At 50.8% G+C, this 22081-nt stretch overlaps 1 protein-coding gene across 2 annotated transcripts in view; it reads right to left on the bottom strand.

The window, feature by feature from the left end:
* Positions 1-22081, bottom strand: part of MYO7B (myosin VIIB) — a 111741-nt gene that overhangs the window by 15387 nt on the left and 74273 nt on the right. For both annotated transcript variants that reach the window (XM_043893997.1, XM_043893996.1), the window contains 12 exons: positions 19004-19088; positions 17518-17736; positions 16283-16453; positions 15269-15469; positions 14968-15135; positions 11078-11155; positions 10802-10929; positions 9391-9517; positions 7829-7948; positions 6441-6614; positions 5586-5813; positions 4102-4269 (listed from right to left, as the gene is read on the bottom strand). In XM_043893997.1, the coding sequence (XP_043749932.1) occupies positions 4102-4269; positions 5586-5813; positions 6441-6614; positions 7829-7948; positions 9391-9517; positions 10802-10929; positions 11078-11155; positions 14968-15135; positions 15269-15469; positions 16283-16453; positions 17518-17736; positions 19004-19088 (1867 nt within the window). The remainder of the gene's footprint in view (positions 1-4101; positions 4270-5585; positions 5814-6440; positions 6615-7828; positions 7949-9390; positions 9518-10801; positions 10930-11077; positions 11156-14967; positions 15136-15268; positions 15470-16282; positions 16454-17517; positions 17737-19003; positions 19089-22081) is intronic.

Consider the following 22081-nt stretch of genomic DNA (forward strand, 5'->3'; position numbering starts at 1 on the left):
TTTCCATGGGGATGGTCTTGATTTCTGTCTCCTGTACAATGTCACGAACCTCCATCCATAGTTCATCAGGCTCTCTGTCTATCAGATCTAGTCCCTTAAATCTATTTCTCACTTCCACTGTATAGTCATAAGGGATTTGATTTAGGCGGCGGTCAAGAGGAGCTACCACACGCCTGAGGGCAGGGGCTGTGGCCGAGAGGAGCAACCCCACTTCCAAGGAGCGGCTGCTGCGGGGCGCAGGAGGGCTGAGATGAACTACTCCACATTCAAGGTCAGGAGGGGCGGCTGTGAGAAGATACCCCTCGTCCAAGGTAAGGAGCAGCAGCTGTGCTTTGCTGGAGCAGCTGTGAAGAGATCCCCCACGTCCGAGGTAAGAGAAACCCAAGTAAGACAGTAGGTGTTGCCAGAGGGCATCAGAGGGCAGACACGCTAAACCATAATCACAGAAAACTAGCCAGTCTGATCACAGGACCACAGTTGTGTCTAACTCAATGAAACTAAGCCATGCCGTGTGGGGCCACCCAAAACAGTAGGGTCATGGTGGAGTCTGACAGAATGTGGTCCACTGGAGAAGGGAATGGCAAACCACTTCAGTATTCTTGCCTTGAGAACCCCATGAACAGTATGAGAAGGCAAAATGATAGGATACTGAAAGAGGAACTCCCCAGGTCGGTAGGTGCCCAATATGCTAATGGAGATGAGTGGAGAAATAACTCCAGAAAGAATGAAGGGATGGAGCCAAGGCAAAAACAATACCCAGTTATGGATGTGACTGGTGATAGAAGCAAGGTCCGATGCTGTAAAGAGCAATATTGCATAGGAACCTGGAATGTTAGGTCCATGAATCAAGCAAATTGGAAGTGGTCAAACAGGAGATGGCAAGAGTGAATGTCGACATTCTAGGAATCAGCGAACTAAAATGGACTGGAATGGGTGACTTTAACTCAAATGACCATTATATCTACTACTGTGGGCAGGAAGCCCTTAGAAGAAATGGAGTAGCCATCATGGTCAACAAGAGAGTCCCAAATGCAGTACTTGGATGCAATCTCAAAAACGACAGAATGATCTCTGTTCGTTTCCAAGGCAAACCATTCATTATCATGGTAATCCAAGCCTGTGCCCCAACCAGTAATGCTGAAGAAGCTGAAGTTGAATGGTTCTATGAAGATCTATAAGACCTTTTAGAACTAACACCAAAAAAGATGTACTTTTCATTATAGGGGACTGGAATGCAAAAGTAGGAAGTCAAGAAACACCTGGAGTAACAGGCAAATTTGGCCTTGGCGTATGGAATGAAGCAGGGCAAAGGTTAATAGAGTTTTGCCAAGTCAACTCACTGGTCATAGCAAACACCCTCTTCCAACAACACAAGAGAAGACTCTACACATGGACATCACCAGATGGTCAACACCGAAATCAGATTGATTATATTCTTTGCAGTCAAAGATGGAGAAGCTCTATACAGTCAGCAAAAACAAGACCGGGAGCTGACTGTGGCTCAGATCATGAACTCCTTATTGCCAAATTCAGACTTAAATTGAAGAAAGTAGGGAAAACCACTAGACCATTCAGGTATGACCTAAATCAAATCAAATCCCTTATGACTAGAACTGCCATACGATCCAGCAATCCCACAGCTGGGCATACACACTGAGGAAACCAGAATTCAAAGAGACACATGTACCCCAATGTTCATTGCAGCACTGTTTACAATAGATAGGACATGGAGGCAACCTAGATGTCCATTGGCATATGAATGGATAAGAAAGCAGTGGTACATATACACAATTGAATATTACTCAGCTATTAAAAAGAACACACTTGAATCAGGTCTAATGAAGTGAATGAAACTGGAGCCTATTATACAGAGTGAAGTAAGTCAGAAAGAAAAACACCAATACAGTATTTTAATGCATATATATGGAATTTAGAAAGATGGTAACGATGACCCTATATGTGAGACAGCAAAACACAGACATAAAGAACAGACTTTTGGACTCTGGGAGAAGCCGAGGGTGGAATAATTTGAGAGAATAGCATTGAAACATGTATATTATCATATGTGAAATGGATGACCAGCCCAAGTTCAGTGCATGAAACAGGGCAGTCAAAGCCAATGCACTGGGATGACCCTGTGGGATGGGGAGGGAGGTGGGAGGGGGGTTCGGGATGGGGGACACATGTACACCCATGGCTGATTCATGTCAATGTATGGCAAAAACCACCACAATATTGTAAAGTAATTAGCCTCCAATTAAAATAAATTTTTTTAAAAAAAGCGTGTTTCTTGCCTTCCAATCATATGCACATGTCAATTGTATACATGTGAACAAAGCAGTCTAGAAGGATATGTACCACAGCATTAAGAGGGATGAGCTCTTTGATGTGATTCTATTGGTGATTTCCCTTTTTTCTTTCTGTTTGTCTTGTTTTCCAGTTTATTTGGTAATGTCCACATTTTAGTGTTTACTGAAAAAAAATCAGTGAAACTTATGCTCCCTTTGGAAAAAACAGTGGTGTAAATTTCCTAATTCTTTACTCTCACCCTATCTCCCCTTTCCCAAAATGATGATGCCACTTCTTCTCGTGTTCATTTGGGTTCATGTGCATCTCTTGTCTCCTCTGCCTCGTACTAGCCGTAAAAAGTCCATGGCCTCTCCCCTGTAAACACATCCACTCGGGCTGGGAAACGACAAAACTAATCCACAAGGTTTGCTTCCCCAAATTCCTGTTCAAGGACTGTCCCCAAGGGATGATAGTGACCTCTTTGGGGAACAAAGCTTCTGTGGTCAAGCTTGTATGAGGAATATTAGGTAGAACAATTGGGCTTCTGTCTTGCAGGGCTCCTTGGAGCCTTTCCTCAGGGCTGTGCACTCTGATTCCTGAAGAGCAGGACAAAGCAAGCTGCATTCCCCCACTGCAGACACGCACAGCACTCTGAGCACCTCCTTTCCTGTGACCAGAATGCAGACGGCATTGGTCATCCTCCCTGCCCCACTCTGAACACGGGCAACCCCTGCTACCTGAGCCATGCACCTAGGCCTCATCTCCTGCAGCTAGGCTGTCAACCCCTGACAAACCAGCACTGCACTGCCTTTGACTGCCCACTGCCTGTCATGCTGTTTCTTGGCTCCCAGTGCAACAGGGTAATTGAAGCCGGGGAAGGCTTCCCTGGGAGCTCAGATGGTACAGAATCTGCCTGCAAAGCGGGAGACCCAGCTTTGATCCCTGGGTGGGGAAGATCCCTTGGAGAAGAAAATGGCTACCCACTTCAGTATTATTGCCTGGAGAATTCCACGGACAGAGGAGTCTGGCGGGCTACAGTCCATAGGGTGTTAAAGAGTCGGACAAAACTGTGTGACTAACACACACACAAGCGTTCACCAAAGGGTTTTATCCTCCCCCTTCCACCCCCCTCACCCCATGCACAGCTCTCCTGCAGCAGCAGCTGTGGCACGGAGCCCACCAGCCCTCAGAGATGACTCTGCACCCTCAGGACCCATTGCAGAGCAAAGCAGCCTGTGAGGAGGGAGGCTCTGACGCAGGGGTGGTTTGGGACAGCCCTGTGGGGAGGGGAAAACAAGCGGGGGGACCACGTCACACAGCTGTCTTCTTGGGGAAGAGGCTGTGAGCCTCCAGGAACCACTTTCACTTGGCGCAGGCTGACCAAGCAGGGGTAGAGGAGGGGCGGCCCTCCCTGCTGTCCAGGCCAGCACCGGGCATTCAGGGCCCAGCAAGGGGACATGAAGGCCCAGGGCAGAACTGGGGCCAAGGTGAGGGTGTGCTCACGGCCAGCAGCTGAGGATGCCTTCTTGCACCCAAAAGCCAGGGCCCAGATTGACCCTGCAGTAGAGACCAGTGGAGGGCTGAGCTGCCCAGACCAGCCAAGACGCCACCTTGTGAGGGGGGAGGGGTGAACCTGAACGAGATGGTTTAAACCTGAAGACATAGGGCTATGCTGACCGGGAGGTTAGTCTCCATCCCCTCAGTGAGTAGGGACTCATAATGGAATCTCCAGTCCCTCTATACACCAAGGGGCCCACCACCATCCCCAAAAAGAGCTGCATCGCCGGAGTGCACAGGCTCTGGGAGGCTGACCTTGGCGTAGGCGGTGGTGACCAGGCTGGCCCACTTCTCAGGGGTCTTGGTCCGGTACAGCTTGGAGGGGACACAGCCGGGCAGCAGCTCCTGGATGGCCTGGCTCCCGGCCGAGGCGCCGAGCCGCACGTAGCAGTGCTGGGCCAGCAGCTCCACCAGCTCTTCCTCCTGCACCGCCCAGGGACACATGCGGGAGCTGGGGTGGGGTGTGCATGTGCGAGCCCACTCTCCCCCCGGAAGCCTGGCCCCTGCTGAGCTCTCACCCTCCCCCCGCCCCCGCCAGCAGAGGTGAGCAGCCACCTCTGCTAGGCAGGACCTGCCCCTCTCCCAACATGGCAAAGCCCCTGTGTGCCCCGACTGGGCCCAACATGGGCTGCGCTCCTGTTGGCAGGCTGGAGTTTCCCAGCAGCCCAGCCGGAGGACAACGGGGGTGTCTTGTATGCTCCTTGTTCAGCCCTCGTGAGCCAGTGAGTGTGTGGGATTGAGCTCTGGGGCCTAGGTGGAGCCCCAGCACTGCTGTCTGAGTAAGGTGAGTGTTGTTGTTCAGTCACTGAGCCGTGTCCGACTCTTTGTGACCCCGTGGACTGCAGGACACCAGGCTTCCCTGTCCTTCACATGTGGACAAGGCCTTTACCCTGTCTCCCCCAGTCCTCACTGAGCAAAGGTGACCTCCCTACCATTCCTGCAGAGCCTCTGCTGGGATTCCTGCGGGCGGGAGCCTGTGTAAGTCACTAGCATGCCCAGCACACAGAAGGTTCCCTGCTCCAGGAGCCCCACAGGGACCAGGCTGCCCTGTTCTTTCCCAGGAGACAAAACCTTGCCCAGCCATCTATTTGCCTGCCCTCTGACCCCACGCCCCCTTTGCCCCCACCTCTCCCTGCCCGCTGCCCTGCTCCAGGCAGGCCTCCAAGACTGCCACAGTTGTTTCCAGTCCCCAGCGTATCCTCTGGATTCAGGCCCAGGGAGGGCTGCACCCGCTAAACAGGCACAGCATTGCCCAGGAGGTCTCACAACCACACAGAAAGCTCTGGTGACTGCGCCTTCCAGAGGCTCAGAGAGGTGACCTAACGTTCCAAGGCCGTGTTCCTGACCCCCAGGCCCTGCTGCCCCATGAGCAGCTTCTGTGGTAAGGCTAGGTGGACCTGGGGCTGAAGAGGGGGGGTGGGCTTTGCTGCCGGTGGCAGGTGCCTCAAACCCCAGAAGCTTGAGTGAACCTGTGGCTAGAGGAGGAGATGCAGGCTACTGGGCAGGGAGAGCTGCTCCCAGAGGGCCTCAGGGACCTGTACTCGCAGATGCATCTGGGCCCACTCCTCTCCCTCAGCCTCCTGCCTTCCATGACCCACATGGCCTCCCCAGGGACATGCCTGGTGCCCACAGCCCAGCTGCCCTTGCTCTGTCCCAAAGTCCCTGCCCTGAAACAGGGCCCTTCCCCAGGCTGTCTGAGAGGTGGGTCTTTGGGGCCCTGAGAGCTGTGGTCCCCTCACCTTCTCGAAGGGGTACTCGCCAAACCAGACTCCATGGAGGACTTGGCGGTAAATGAGATGGGTGCTGACCGGGTCCTCCTGGGAATCATGCCACGGGGTGAAGAACTCCTTCCGGAAGTAGACGCGCCATGGTGCCTGGCGCTCACTCTCGCCCCTCTCCCGGGCCAGTTGCTCGCACTGGGCCAAGGCATCCATCACGTGGTCACGCCCGCTGCCCAGGGACCAGAACTGAGACCAGAATCAGGGCGGCAGGGGTGAGCGACTGCTGCGTGTCAGCTCCCCAGGGACACCTGCCTTTGCCATACCCATGTGGAGGTGTGGACATCAAAAGTACAGGAACCCTTCAGGCTCCTCCCCATTGGGCATGGCCTGTCATTCACCCCTAAACACCCCTGAACTCTCCCCCTGCCGGGCCCTCTCACAGGAGGCTCAAGCCCATGTGACTGGGTTAGAATGCCTTGATTCACTGGCATGTGTATACTTGGTTCTGAGCGTGGGAATCAGGGCGTCTGGGTGGGGCGATGATGTGGGGTTCAGGGTGGGGCAGTGCTGGTGTGACCTCCACATGGATGCATGGGATCCTGAGCTCCCCAGGGTGGGGGGCTTGGCGCAGGATGTAGGCACAGCAGGGGACCTTCCAGGTGTGTGTGTGAGATACTAGGCTGAGTGTGTGAGTGTTGGGCCAGGGGGGCAGGCTGCCTGGTTAGGAGGCACGTCTGTGAGTGGGAGTTTGTGTTCGCATCTGTGTTTGGCAGCTGGGAAGGTGAGTGGTGCCCAGGCTGCCATGATACAAGGTCCGGTGCTGCTCTGCATGTGTGAAGGAGGCGGGCGGTGGATGGGACCCCTGGCCAGTACCTTGTCATACACGGCGACCTGCAGAGAAAAGCCCAGGTGGTCGCTGAGGCCCTGCTTGCGGGCGATGTGCAGGCAGACTTCCCGAGACGTTGAGGCTGAGTCCACCATGACCGTCAGGTTCTCTCCAGTCGCCAAGGTGATATGGATTGGGATGTGCTTCTTGGACTTGACAGCCTGGGGACAGACGAAGACTCAGGTCCTCTGCCCAGGAGGCCCCTCGGCTCAGCTGTCTGCGCTGGAGCTCCTGGAACTCTGCAATGGGAGGCCGGCCCACCAGCCCCTCTTCCCAACCCACAGCCCCTGCTGGCGCATGCCCTTGGGCTCTGGGAGGCGGGGCCTTCTGAAGCCCCGCCCAGCTCGGCTAGCTCTTTAGGAAGTCCTGGCCAACAGACATCGCTGCTGAACTGAGGGGCCTGCCAGGGCAAGAGCTGTTTAAGCACCGGGCCGTGGGGTGGGCAGCCTGTACTGGAAGGCCCCGTTTTAACATGAGTTCCCTGAGCTTTGGCGACATTGGGTGACTCAGGATCACAGAAAATCAAACAGCTCTCGGAGGTGTCTGAGTCTTGCACTCTGGGACGTTCTGGGTCAGAGGAAGCCACTGTTACTCTCTGTGTGCAGCAGGGCTTGAGCACAGGCCACATAGCTGCAGCAAGGTCACTTTCAACTCCACGGCTTCTGGGCAGAGCAGGAAGATGAGGTAGAGGAGGGAAGTCCTGTGGATGTTGGTGGCAGAGTGAGAACAGGACAGGGTTGGTGGAAGGTGCTCTCTGTGTCCCGGTATAGGGCACCACAGGGCATAGAGCGTGAGTGCCTTCCAGGAGCCACGGGTACAGTGGGGGCCAGACCCTACCTGTGTCTGAAGTACCGTTCCTGAGGATCCTGCAAGAACTCACAGGTAACACAAACTAGAATGCCACCTAGGTAGACAACCTTGGATGACCATATAAAATGCAAGTGTCTTCGGGAGGGGTAAGCTTTAGGCAGTTAGCAGCCACTCACACCCTGCAACTAAGGAACTAAGACTGATTTTCCCCTTCAGTTAGAAGGGCCGTAAGTGAAAGAGAAAGTGTTAGTTACTCAGTCCTGTCTGACTCTTTGCAACCCCATGGATTGTAACCCGCCAAGCTCCTCTGTCTGTGAAATTCTCCAGGCAAGTATACTGGAGTGGGTAGCCATTCCCTTCTCCAGGGGATCTTCCCGACCCAGGGATTGCAACACAGGGCCTGGGGAGGCTGAACCCCAGGTGGGGCTCCCAGGGACCACTGGCCCAGAAGGGGAGGGGCCCAGAGCACATACTTCCTGTTGGCAGCCCCATGAGCTGTGCTGGAGGAGTCATGGGGGCCGCCTCCACCCCACACTGGCCGCCTCCCGTCCCCTCAAGCCCTTACCTGCAGCTCCAGCCAGGAGGGGGGCTCTGTGCGCACCCCATTGGCACAGGTGCGTCTCAGGCGCTCAGCGCAGAAGGGCCCATAGCCAACTGGTCCTTGACTGATGAAGTTCAGCAGATACTGGTGGATGAGGAAGGCAATGGCATGAAGATACTTAGAACGGAGGCCACTTTCTACTTACTGTCCAGATTCTAGAATATGATACTAATTGTAATTATGGATGATGGATGTACTACTTGGCAATCATTTTACAATATACACCTATATAAAATCACAACACTGTATACCCTACATTTGAACAATGTTATATGTTAATAATATCTCAATAAAACTGGAAAAAAGCTAACAATGATAATAGTTGTGGCAAAGGTGCATTAACATGGGGCTGTCACACTATGAGGAGTATCAGTTGCACAACATTTCTGAGGAGCCATTGTCAATATGTTTTAAATAGTACATAATTTTAAAATGTGTGTACTCTTTGACCTAATTTGGTAAAGGTAAAAATAATTTGGTAAAGGTAGATATATAGTTTTTAATCATAGTGGTGGTTATGGTGATGGGCAATTGGAAAATAGATCCTAAATGTCCATCAACAAGTGGAATATGCATTAGGAACACTAACAAATGGCATTAGTGCTGCCATTTGGGGACAGTTTATGACATGAGAAGACGCTTATAAGTGAAAGCTGCAGGAGAGCCGATGTTCAAAGTATGTTCGATGAGATGTTGAAACAAGGTGTTGAAAAGTTTTTCGTCTCTCAGAGAGATTCTTTGAGAAGATGCAGCCTGGAATGATTTACTGGTGTCAAGGGTGGCCCAGGACAGATGGCCAGGGTGATCAGACTTCCTGCTGTCCCTGGAGGCATGAGAGATAGTGAGATTGTTTTCTGTGTGATCACAAGTATGACTCTCTCACACCACAAAAGGTCAGAAACTGTAATGCAAGTTGCCTCTGGGTGTGAGGATGACTTTTGTTTTCTATTTAGACTTTTTACATTTCCTACACATTACTTTTTTTCCACCCTTGGCTGCAAGGCATGTGGGATCTTAGTTCCCCAACCAGAGACTGAACCTGTGCCCCCTGCAGTGGAAGAGCAGACTCCTAACTACTGGATCATCAGGGAAGTCCCCCCTACATATCACTTTTATATTCAGAAACAAAAGGTGTATTAAAGTCATGAAGCCTGGGGCCTCCAACACTTGGAAACACCTCTCTTGTTCGTTATAAGGCCTAGAGGGAGATGCTGCATCCAGCCTCTCGTTGGTGCCGATTCCTCAAACACTTTTGTCTTTTCAATGCCCATTTCATCCACCACCTCACTGTCTTTTGGTGACAGAGCCCAGGTGAGATGGCCCTGCAGATCCTGATCAGGGGCCAGAGGAGCATCCTCTTTCATAGACGTGAAACTGAGGCCCAAAGAAGGCCAGGCACTGCTGCCCATCCTGGCCTGCAGGAGCAGGAGAACCAGGCCACGGCCTGGGGCTTCTCCATCTGCTGCAGGGCCCGGGGCCGGCCCATGCTGCCCCCGCCCGCAGCTCCTGCCCTCGCCCTTCCCCACCTTCATGAACCTCTCGGAAGGCGGGAAGCAGCCCAGGCACAAGCCGAGCAGGATCCAACCCCGGGCCAGGCTGCTTGTTTTGTAGTTCTCTGAGAGCTGCTTGCAGATCTGGCAGTAAATTTCATCCCTGAAAGACACAGAGTGCTGGGAGTCCAGGCTGGCGGCTGGCTCTGGGGGAGTGGAGGAGCCCTATATTTTGTATATAAAATCTCCCTAAATCTCTGGCTCACCCCTGATCTACACATGTCTGAGGCAGACTCCAGGAAGCGCAGCAAAGGCTAAAATAACTGCACGGGGATTCCAGCTGCTGCTTACCACAGGGAGACAGAGTTTGAATCCAACCAAATTAATTGCCTGCCAAAATGAAAAGTCTTTGAAGGAATGTAACAGATTCCAGAGACTTCAAACATATCATCCCCAAATGTCTAAGATAACAACCCAAAAGTACTAGGCTACTGAGAAAATAATAATCAAGTATCAGACATCTGAGGAGACAGGAAAACATGACTATTCTCAAGAGAAAAGGCAGTCAATGGAAACTGACCCCAAGATGAACCAAATATTGATTTATCAGGAAAGGTTTTAAAATTTCCATAACTATGATCAAAGATATAAAGGACATTATGTTCATAGTGAATGAACAAACAGGAAATCTTGGCAAGGAAACAGAAACCATTTTTTAAAAAAAGAGTCAAGTGCAAACTCTAGAATTGAAAAATATAATATTTGAAATTTAAATATTGGATGGGTATAACAGCAGACTGGGGAAGACAAAAGAAAAATCAGTGAATATGAAGACAGATTAATAGAAAATATCTAACCTAAAGAACAGAAGGGGAAAAAAGAAAGCACAATGAACAGACCCTTAGGGATGTGACAGACAATATAAAAGTCTGCTATAGATTTAATTAGAGTTCAAAGGAAAAGAGAGAGAGTGAAGTAGAAAAAAAATTTGAAAAAAATAATGACTCAAATTCCTTGAATTTGGTTAAAAATATTAGTAATAACTTAAAATATGTGAACCCCTGAAATACAGTAGTCTATCTTTGTAAGCAGTATACATAGTTCTTAAAACTTGTATAAAAACACAATTTCTGTAAAGCAAATTGTATATAAAGCAAAACATGTATAGAATAAATGAGGAACTTGCCCATTTACACGGTCTTGAAGTAAAGCTGGTTGTAAGATAAATCAACAACCCATGATGAGTTTGTCTTCCTAAAACTGTGTTTTACCCAGGGGTTTTAATGCAGAGCATTAGAGAACCCCTGCCCCTGGTGGTTGTAACGTCTGCTGTCCTGAGAGCCAGCCTGCAGGCTCCAGGGTAGGGAGCAGATTAGGGATGGGGCCCTGGGCTGAGAGCTAGTGACCGGCTGTGTTCTCAGGGGGAGCGATGGGGGTGGGGACTGACCTGAGGCCAGGACGCAAGATGGCGTAGCCCACAATGAACTGCACCTTCTCCAGGTTGGACATGGGTCGGTCTGAGATGGGGCCGTCCTCTTCAAATGCCTCTTCTCCAACATTCAGCTGGCTGGCCACCTTGAAACCCAAAGGTGGCAGTCAGGACAGCTAAGATTGCTTCCATTTGCAAAGAAGGAAACTGGGTGAAAGCCTGGAACACTGAAGCAGGATGGCCAGTGGGCAGCAGAGCTGGGAGCAAGCCTGGGTCACCTGGCCCTGGGCTTACCTGGCCTGTAACCCAGGAGGATCGCTTCAGCTTCATGGAGGAGATGTCCTTGGTCCCTCTGTCCCTGCGGCTTGGCCTCTGTGGAGGGAGAGAGCCCCTGAGGGAAGGTGAAGCCTGGGCAGCACCTCCAAATCTAACCCAAGATCTGTCTGGTGTGGAGCTCGTCTCTAGCTCCCGAGCCTTTTCCCAACCTGACTTGTAAAGCACCGTGCATTCTCTCATGTCCACCAAGCCTGCGTCACTGATGGGTGTGCACCACCATCCTCACTGCTGGGCAGGGAAACAGGCGAGAGGGCGTGAGAACCTGGACAGGAGCCGCTCGGCCGGACCCCGGTCCTCTGGGAGGGCTCAGGACTGCTCTGCTTCCAAAGTCTGGACCTCTTACCAGCCAAGTGGGCTGGGTCTGAACACAGGTGCCCAGGACAGCCGCAGGCTACAGTCATTCTCTGTGACAACGTGGTGGATGAACCGGAATACACTCTGCCCACTGCAAGGTCAGAGTTTTGCTAGAGAATCAGAAGCCTAGACTTTGCAGCCCAGGCCCACTCCCAGCCATCAGGATCTGATGGTCTCCATAGGCAGGAATCACAGCCTGTCCTGATGGTGTCATGAGAACTTGCTGCCAAAATCAGAGCTCAGTCTGGGACTGGGCTTGGGCTGCAATGAGCCCAGGTCTGGGGCTGGGCACGGACTTGCGTGTGTGCATGCTATGTGCTCAGTTGCTGAGCTGTGTCCAACTCTTTGCCGCCCCATGGACTGTAGAGCCTGCCAGGCTTGTCTGTTCATGGAATTTTCCAGGCAAGGATACTGGAGGTGGCGTCATTTCCTCCTCCAGGGGATCTTCTCGACCCAGGGGTCGAACCTGTGCCTCTTACATCTCCTGCACTGGCAGGCAGATTCTTTGCCACTAGTGCCACCTGGGAAGTGGGCACTGGCTTCTGGCTGGGCTAAAACTGGTTTGCCACACAGGGACCAAGTTTAAAATACATTAGCTGGTAAGCGAGGGTGGGCAGGGCTCACTAAGCCCACTGCTCCTCCTTGGGGGCACACACACTTAATAAATGTGCAAGAAAAAAAAAATAAAAAAATAAAAAAATAAAAAAATAAAAAAAATAAATGTGCAAGAAGGAACACTTGAGATCTAACTCTGGGAAGCCAGTGCTCGCTGTGACCACCTTCCAGAGGTGCCGGTGGCTCGACCACCTCTTGATGTCCCCTCCCTGAGTGGTGGCCAGCCTCCAAGGTGACCCCCAGTGACCCTTGCTTCCTGACTTTCTCACCCACTATGGCACTCAGGCAATGAAGCTTCCTTCCTGCTTTCTCTCTTAAGTCACTCATCATGGAGGAAGCAAATGGTGAGAACACTCAGGCAGCCCGGTGGAGAGGCCGGGGTGCCAGAGCTCAGGTCTCCCACCAGCAGCTATGTGAGGGAGCCATTCGGAGGCAGATCTTGTGGACCCGGTCAAGCTTTAAGCGACAGTTTGGCTGCAACTTCATTAGAGACCTGGAGCCCGAACTAACGAACTAAGCCACTCCTGATCCTCAAAAAGTGTCTGAGGTAATGAATGTGGGCTGTCTCATGCCATCACATTTAGGGGTTCATTTGTAGCACAGCAATGGATGACCATTACACTAGGCAGAGTTCACATCTCTAGAGGTCAGGGAGTCAGGGCTTGAGTTTGGGTAACTTCCATGTAACCTCTGGACCAGATTTGACCTTGTGACTCCAGGCTGCAGACCCACTTAGATGTCTGTACAGTTGCTCTGCTATCTGAGCACCTGATGTTTGGGGGCCTGTGATATTTCAGTTTATAATAAGGAATAGATACTTGGTCTTTGTCCCCATTGCTGGCACAGAACTTCTAAAACCCTTGGAATCACCTGTGATAAAGATGTCTTTTTATGTTAATGAGGTGACTTTTAGAAAACCCTAAGGATGGGGGCAAAGCTTTGGTTTTTCCAGTAGTCATGTATGGATGTGAGAGTTGAACTATAAAGAAAGCTGAGCACTGAAGAATTGATGCTTTTGAACTGTGGTGTTGGAGAAGACTCTTGAGCATCCCTTGGACTGCAAGGAGATCCAACGAGTCCATCCCAAAGGAAATCTGTCCTGAATATTCATTGGAAGGACTGATGCTGAAGCTGAAACTCCAATATTTTGGCCATCTGAGGTGAAGAACTGACTCATTTGAAAAGACCCTGATGCTGGGAATGATTGAAGGTGGGAGGAGAAGGGGACAACAGAGGATGAGATGGCTGGATGGCATCACTGACTCAATGGACATGAGTTTGAGTAAGCTCCGGGAGTTGGTGACGGACAGGGAAGCCTGGCATGTTGCAGTCCACTGGGTGGCAAAGAGTCAGACACGACTGAGCGACTGAACTGAACTGAACTGAAGGATGGGGGCTGGTGGCTAGTGGTCAAGGGGAGGGGGAAGGGCATGAAACAGTTCAGCTGGCACCATGGCCAGTGATTTATTCAATCATATCTATGAAGTGAGGCCTCTGTAAAGACCCAAAAGGACAGGGATCAGAGAGTTTCCAGGCTGGTGAACACATGGAGATTTGGGAAGAGTGGGACCTGGAGAGGGCATGCAAGTTTCTTAATCTTTTTCATATCTTGTCCCTGTGCATTTCATGCCTTGTCTCTCATCTGGCTATAGTGACTTGTATCCTTTATAATAAACCAGTAGGCTAGTAAGTACAATGTTACTCTGAATTCTCTGAGCTGCTCTTGCAAATTAATCAAACCCAAGGAGGAGGTGTGAGAATGTCTGATTCAAGCCAGGTGGTCAGCAAATAAAGACCAGTCTGGACTTGCATTAAAGTGGGGGTAATCTAGAAGGACCGGGCCCTTCATCTGTGGAACTGGACACTATCTCCAGGCAGATAGTACCCAACCTGAGTTGAATTTTAGGACACCCAACTGGTGCTGAGAATTTTCAGTGAAAAAACCCATATACATTGGAACTGGTGTGAGAATTACAGGCCGCTGTGGGGCTCTTGTTGCTGGTGGGCCCAAGTGCTGTCACTGCTCTGTCATTCCTTTGAACTATTCTTGGTTAATTCCACTAAGATGACATCATGAAACTGAGGCCTTAGGAAGGACTTCTGACCAAAAATGGATGTAACAGCCTTTCATCAGAGGGCAGGGTAGAATACGGGTAAACAGCTGGGTCTTTGAATTCAGTGGAGTGGATTCAAAGCCCAGCTGTGTAACACGTATTCACTGTGATTTGGGGGCAAGTCACTTAACTTCTCAGTTTCTTCAGCTACAATAAATTTAATAATCCTACTTTGTAGGGATAGCTCATCTGGAAACTAAGTGAAGAAAAGCAACCGGCACACAGCATGTTGACAGTCGGTAACATTTGTTGTTATTATTCCTGGTCTACGCATTTGAATCCTGACGGGCTTCCCAGGTGGCTCAGACAGTAAAGAATCTGCCTGCAATGCAGGAGACCTGGGTTCCATCCCTGAGTTGGGAAGATCCCCTGGGGAAGGGAATGATTATCTACTCCAGTATTCTTACCCAGAGAATCCCATGGACAGAGGAACTTGACAGGCTACAGTCCATGGTGTCTCAAAGGGTCAGACACAGCTGAGTGACTAAGTACCAAGTTTGACTAAATCAAACCCAGTGTTCAGTGCCTGGGGGACCTTCTCCAATAATGACTGTATAATTCACAAAGCCCTGGGTATAATGCCTGACTCATGAGTTCCCAAGTGCAATTCAAGACTGAAAACCCTAAGGGTCCCTAGGGGACCCTAGGTCCAGGGAGTGATCCTCACTCCACATTGTGCCTCCCCTTTCTGGCCCAGCTTCTCCAGGCCCTGGGCCTGGGGACACTGGGAGGGTGTCTCCCCTTGGCACCGCCCTCATGGTGCACCTGTGCTGATCTGCTGTGCTGGGGAGGCTGGGTGCTGCTGTCCTTGCCCAGGGCATTGTGGATCTGCTGCATCACTGAGCCGCCACGCAGGGTGTTCCTCGTGAAGAGCACTGGCTCCGGAAGGTCGCCCATGAACCGTAGGATGATGCTCCATACAGCCAGGGCAGCCTGGGAAAACGGAGACAGAGCCCCCGCTTGGAACCAGCTCCATGCAGCATAGAACCCGTGGCGTCCTGCCCCTTTCTTGCTCCCGCTGAATCAGCGGGAGGCCTGAGCCACTAGGAAGCACGGGACCAGGTACCGAGCAGTCAGCGTCATCCTCATGGTAGAGCAGAGGGTATCGGAGGGGCCGCCGGATGTGTGTGTGGCTGGCTGATTTCTGGAAGTAGGTCACGGCGAACTTGGGGAAGGTGTACTCGGCCAGGTCATCCTCAGGCTCCTCCATCATGGGGACCATGTCTAGGTCAACCTCAGGCAGCTTCTGGGTCATCTCTTTCAGATCCTGGGACAGAGACAAGGGTCCACTCTCCACTCAGATGTGATCTGCCAGTGTGTGCATCTTGGGGGGCCAAAGAGCCCCAAGAAGGGCCTGCTTGGTTAGTGACAGGGTGCAGAATTACCCACTCCCCCTTGTGTTGGGGACCTCCCCCTGCCCACGCTCTCAGTGCATCCCTGGTGGGCTGCCAAGTGCTGGATGGGCCTTGGTGTGAGAGCCCCAGGTACCTGGCAGCTTGCCCTCAGAGCCCTCTTCCTGTAGACCTTGGCTCCCCAGACACCCCCACTCCTTGTTGCCTCCTGCCTCCTCCCTTAGGCGCTCCTCCAGGGGGGATGTGCCCAGCTGCCCCCACAACACAGATGGTTTGTGGGTGGGTGGAGCTTGGGGGAGCAGGCATGAGCACCTGGAAGGATGCAGTGAGAGTCAACAGGACCACCCTGGAGCTGGCCTCTCTGCCCAATCCTCCTGCTCTGCTCCCCACCCTCAATCCCGCAGGTCCCATTCTGCAGAGCAGCAGCCAATGAGATGCTCTGTGATGGCGGCCAGATACAGGTGGGAAACGCTGCCCAGTTGAAAGCCCAAGAACATTTGCACAGTAAAGGCTCTAGGAAGCCTCGCAGGTAAGACAGCTCCTTAACTTGAAAGGGTCTGACCACAGAGACCCTCCCTCCTCTTTTCTCTGCATTCTCGCCCACGACCATAGAACTCACTCCCCGAGCCAAGTGGTGGCTTTTCAGTAAAGCCTAGAGGTTGGCTGAGGGCTGGGACTGGGCAGGCACCCCACAAGATCCCACGCTGGGCTGCCAGGGCCCATCTTACCTCAATGTGTGGTGTAGCCTGGCCATCCTGCCCACCAGTCAGGGAAGGCAGGAAGCCAAACACCTGCTCCACCATCTCTGTGTCGGTGATGGTGTCGTAGATGGACTTACGCTTCCTTTTGGGCACAGTGCTTGGGCTCTTCTGCTCTTCAGCTGGGAGGACCAGAGGCACCTGCACAGACACCCCGTGGGGCCACAGTTACCACCAGCCCAGCTGGGGCAAGCCCCTTACAAAGCTGAATAAACCTGCTGCCATATTTGTCCAAATCAATACATTTCCCTTTAAAATCCTAGGTTTCAATAGCTAGAGGGACTGGAGATCAACCAGCCTGGGCTTCTTGTTTCAGAGATGTAAAGAAGGGAGATGCTTGCTTGTCCCCACATGGGACCACACCAAACCCCACAAGATTCCCAGAACCTAGCTGCAAAACCCACTCAGGCTGACATGGTCCCTTCACTAAAAGCAAGGAGGCTCCCCTGGGAGAGGGCCCTGGCCTGCCCGGTCTGTTGCTCGTCCAGGGTCATGTAGGTGTAGGAGCATCTGCTGACGTGTCTGAGGCTCTGCACTCTTTCTTGCTCTGGCCACTGTACCAGTACTGTGCTCAGAGGACCCGTATTATCTATGGAGCAGGAGAGAATTTCATCCTAGCCCCCCTTCTTTATCACCATTGCCAATGAGTGAGTTCTGAGGAGTGAGGCTGAGTCTTGGTTACTCTCTGGATGGAGGGAATGGGGCCACCCACGGGTGAAATGTCACAGTGCAGGGATATACATCTCAGTGCCATTTGTTTGCCCCCTGCCCTCCCATCTCTCCTGCCTCTTGGTATATCTCTGCCCTAAGCAATCAGGCCCGCCCAAGAATCAGGCACCTCCACCCTCCTCTGTGGAACTGTGGCCTCCCACAGCTCAGCTGACCCTGGTTTCCTGAGCCTTCCTGGGGGCGGATCAGTGCTGCTGAGAAATCATCCCAAAGCTAAAGGAAGGGGACCAAAGAGCTCAAGTTCCAGATTCCAGGGATAAGACTGAGATGATCCATCCCCCAGGCTGCATCCTCAGCACCCAGGGTATGAGCTGGGCGTGCCTCATGGTGGGGGCCCACTACAGTAGTAACTTTGGACCCAGAGGGGTCAGGAGTGTCTGATGATGGTCTTATGTTGCTGCCCACTCCTTCTGACTGCCCTCCCTCATCTGGGCCCAGCCATCTCCCACCTGCCCGAGAGGGCAGTGACCACCTACATTGACTTTCTGCTGCTTGAAGTTCCGTCGAGCAGCCATGCCCCTGGCATGTGCCTGGATGACCACCACAGCCCTCCTCTTGGCCTGGACTTGCTGGCGCACCAGGTAGCCCCTGCAGAGGGCCTGCAGCTTGACCATCCTCTGCCGCAGGGCCTGGTACTGCTTTGCCAGCTGATGGCTCCGGGCAATGGCCTGCAGACGCTCAAAACCCAGGAGGATCTGTGGAGGCAAGAAGGGTGTACATACTCAGAAGGGCCTGGGACTGGCAGGGCACAGAGTAGAGAAAGGCTTCCCGAGGGGACAGAGCGTGAGAGGCAAGGTGTTCTTGCAAATTAGCTTTATAGTTACATGCTTTTTGGCAAAGTGCTCGTGCTAAAATTTTGCACACTTATAAGCACAAGCAGATTAAATGAGTTATACTTGTAAAGCAGTTAGAACAGAGCCTGGCATGAAGTTGGTGCTAAAGAAGTACTTCAAAATGGCATAAATGGTAGAATGGTCTCCTGATGGCTAGTGATAGAGAATGGGGCTGGAAGTCACATGGTTGGCAGGACTGCAGAGGTCCTGCTTTTCACACCTGCAGCCAAGTACAGTTAGTTCTTGTGGGGCTGTGAACCTAGGTGGAGGCCTTTGGCCTGCTCCATCAAGCAAACCCCTCACAGGGAGCTTGAAAATAAAGAGGAAAAAATAAACTATGAGTACCCACTTCTATGCTGCAAACACACTCTGGGCCACAGAGGTCTCTGAGCCTCTGGGCCAACTTCTATTGGCTTTTCAAAGACCAACCCTGGTGCGTGCTGTCTGTGTGGGGTCGTGCTTCATTTTACAACCATCAAGTCACACAGACCTGAATCTCAGCTCCAGCTCTGCAGCTTACTGACTGCATGCTCTTGGGAAAATGACTTAATTTCTTTCTGTCTCAGATCCATGACATATAGTGTCGGTTTAATGATAAATAAAATGATGCACATAGAGCAACAGGCCCCATGTAGCCTTTCCATCTGCGTGTTTCAGCCACAGTCACGGCCATGACCAAGGCAAGCAGTCAAGGAGGCCCAGCAGGGCATGCTGCAGGTGCCTCTGGTTTGTTTGCTTAGCAGACACTCATTAGCAGTACCTGTGGTCAAGGAAAAAATTTGGAAGAAGTGCCTGAAACAGAGAATAATCAATCTGTTAACTTCTTTTGCTGCCTGCAAATTGGGGGAAGAAAAAGTAGCCACCATCTCATTTCAGAGCAGGACATCTCATTGTAGCTCTGGAGATGCCTCAAATCTTGCAGGAGGACACTTGAAACCCGCAAACATGTGACCTGACACTGCTAAGAAGAGTGTGGGGTGCTGAGGTTTGTGACCGGTGGTGCCCATTGCCCCAGCGCTCACATTCATAAATAAATGTCTCACACTCATAAACAAGTGTCCATGTTTGTTCTAACCGGACAGGTGTCCCCTGCTCCTGCAGGCTCCGCCTCCTACATGAGCTCTCTTACCAGCTTGAAGTTCCTCTGGCTGTGGTGGCCTCTCCACCAGGCCTGGAGGGTCACAGCTGCCCGCCTCTGCCTCAGGAACTCCTCCCTAGAAGGGGAAATGCAAATCAGTGGTGGGGGTGGGGGGAAACCGATTTTGAAGGGAAGAGAGAAAACAAAAATGAATACAAGTGATATTTCTTTTCCAGAAGACATTATAGGCTGAAAGATAGGTTAGGAACAAAAAAATCTACTGCGAACAAATAAATTTGTGAATAAGGACAGTCTAGTTTCTGTTATTTATTTATGAAATTTATCTTCTATCTTTTATTTATTCATTTATTTTTGCCATGCTATGCAGCAAGTGGGATCTTAGTTCCCTAACCAGGGATCAAACCTGTGCCCCCTGCAGTGGCCGTGTGCAGCTCTGACCCCTGGACTGCCAGGGAATTCCGAGGACAGTCCAGTTTTTAGAATGAGGAGGAATAATTTCCTCACTGCCCCCAAAGATCTATGAAGGTATAAAACCGGTTTCCAACTTTTTATTCCTTGCCCCCTCCTCTGGCCACTAGCCCAGGAGTCTACCGAAATCAGGTCAGAAATCTTAGTACCAGAGCGCCTCTCTGGGGGCAGGTCAAACCTAGGGCAGCACCTAGGCGCTGGCAGCCTGGCAAGGGCCATCTAACTGCTCCCTCCACAGGGAGGAAGTGCTAGTGCTAAGTCACTTAGTCGTGTCCGACTCTGTGCCACCCTGTGGACTGGAGCCCGCCAGGCTCCTCTGTTCGTGGTTTTCTCCAGGCAAGAATGCTGGAATGGGTTGCCACGCCCTCCTCCAACAGAAAGGGAAGTGAGCTGAAAACGGAGGGGTGATCTGAAACCTGGCCTCTGGAGAGTCAGAGGTGCATATGGATGTATCTTTCTTCCCACACTTAGCCGAGTTTTCTTATCACTTCTAATAATTTTTCAGGATATTTTCTTAGGTTTAGAACAGTAGATCTTGAGCATATTAAAAATCACTCTCGGGAAGTAGGGGCAGAGGGGTTTAGATGAAGGTGATCAAAATGTGCAAATTTCCAGTTATAACTAAGTGCTAGGGATGAAATTCACATGGTGACTAGAGTGAACACTGCTCTATGGTACATATGAGAGTTGTTAGAGCAAACCCTAAGAAGGATTTTCATCAAAAGGAAAAAAAGATTTCTTTTGTTTTTGTATCTATATGAGAAGATGGATACAATAATAACTCTGGTGACCCAGTGGTAAAGAATCTGCCTGCCAATGCAGGAGATGCGGGTTCAGTCTCTGGGTTGGAAAGATCCCCTGGAGAAGAAAATGGCAACCCACTCCAGGATTCTTGCCTGGGAGATCCCATAGACAGAGGAACCTGGCAGGCTGCAATCCATGGGGTTGTAAAAGAGTTGGATGTGACTTAGTGACTAAACAACAGCAACAATCTTACTGTGGTAATCGTTTCATGATGTAAGTCAAATCATTATGTTGTCGTTGTTCAGTTGCTCAGTCATGTCTGACTCTTTGCGATCCCATGGACTGCAGCACGCCAGGCCTCCGTATTATGTGGTACACCTTAAACCTATATGGTATTGTATGTCAATTACACCTTAATAAAGCTGGGAGACAAAAACAAGAAAAAAATCTCCTGAAGAACTTCAATATTTATTGATGTCTGGGTGCCACCCAGTCCAATTAAGTCAGAATCTTTGTTGGTGGGCAAAGAATATATGTCTGCACATATAATATTTTTAATGCATGTGCACACACACTTACATGATGATTCTAATAGAAGGCCAAAGTAAACAACTGAATAGTCTAAAGAAAATTTTGTCTCTTTTCTGACGTACCAGTAGTCCTCACCAGCTGGGGGTGATTCTGCTCCCCAGGCACATTTGGCAATGTCTAGACACATTTTTGGTTGCCATGACTGGGGCGTTGGGGAGGAGGATGCTACTGGCATCTTAGTAAGTAGAGTTTAGATGCTGCTAAACATCCCACCATGCCCAGGATAGCCCTCTATAACAAAAAGTTATCCAAGCAAAATGTCAGTAGTGGGTCTTCCCTGGGGTTCCAGTGGTTAAGAATCCATCTTGCAATGCAGGGGACATCAATTCAACCCCTGGTCTGGGAAGATTCCACATGCTGAGGGACAACTATGCCCATGTGCCACAACCACTGAGGCTGTGTTCTGGAGCCAGCAAACCACAGCCACTGAAGCTCATGCACCCTAGAGCCTGTGTTCCACAACAAGAGAAGCCAGTGCGATGAGAAGCCCTTGCACTGCAACCAGAGAGTAGCCCCTACTCACCACAACTAGAGAAAGTGTGTGTGTAGCAATGAAGATCCAGCACAGCCAAAAATAAGTAGATAAATAAAATAAATATCAATAGTATTGAAGTTGAGAAACCCTGATTTCTATTTCTATCTTTTAAAAAAATTTCTTGTCTAATTGCATTGGCCAGAACAGCAATAACACTGCAATTATCAATAGTGATCACTTCTGGGTAGATGGAGTAAATATACTTTTCCTTACCTCTCCTGCTAACTATGACTAAAAACCCTTAGACATTATACCTAAAACAAATATGAAGAAGACCCTGAAAGATGGAGGATGAGAAGGAAGACAAGCTAAGGATCTCAGACAGTGGTAACTTCTCTGAGCTTCTTTTTGTCTCATGAACCCCAGACTAGGAGCTGAAGAAGTAGAAAATCCAGAATGACAATGGGAACAGACCAAAAAACCCCAAGAAAAGCCTTCTCTCTCTAGTAAAAAGACCAGAAAAGGGACAGTTTAGCAAGACACAAAATTTTTAGATGATAACCAGTCTACTCCAGTGAAACACTATTTAAACAACTGTGGTTCTCACCTACAGTTACACCAGAAAATGCCCAGTGGAAAGCCTAGATTCCCACCCTCATCTGTATTGTGTCAGAAAAGGCTGAGCGGGAAGTCATCCTTGATGGGCAGTCCATCCCCCACAATGTCACTGGAGACCACTGGGGACTCTTGCACCTGTATGGCCTTCCAAGCCACACTGCCCTGCCTCATGACCCTTCTCACAGGTGCCCACAGCCTCTATTCCTGTGACT

The sequence above is a fragment of the Cervus elaphus genome, chromosome 33, assembly GCF_910594005.1.
Source record: "Cervus elaphus chromosome 33, mCerEla1.1, whole genome shotgun sequence".
Taxonomy (NCBI): Eukaryota; Metazoa; Chordata; class Mammalia; order Artiodactyla; family Cervidae; genus Cervus; species Cervus elaphus.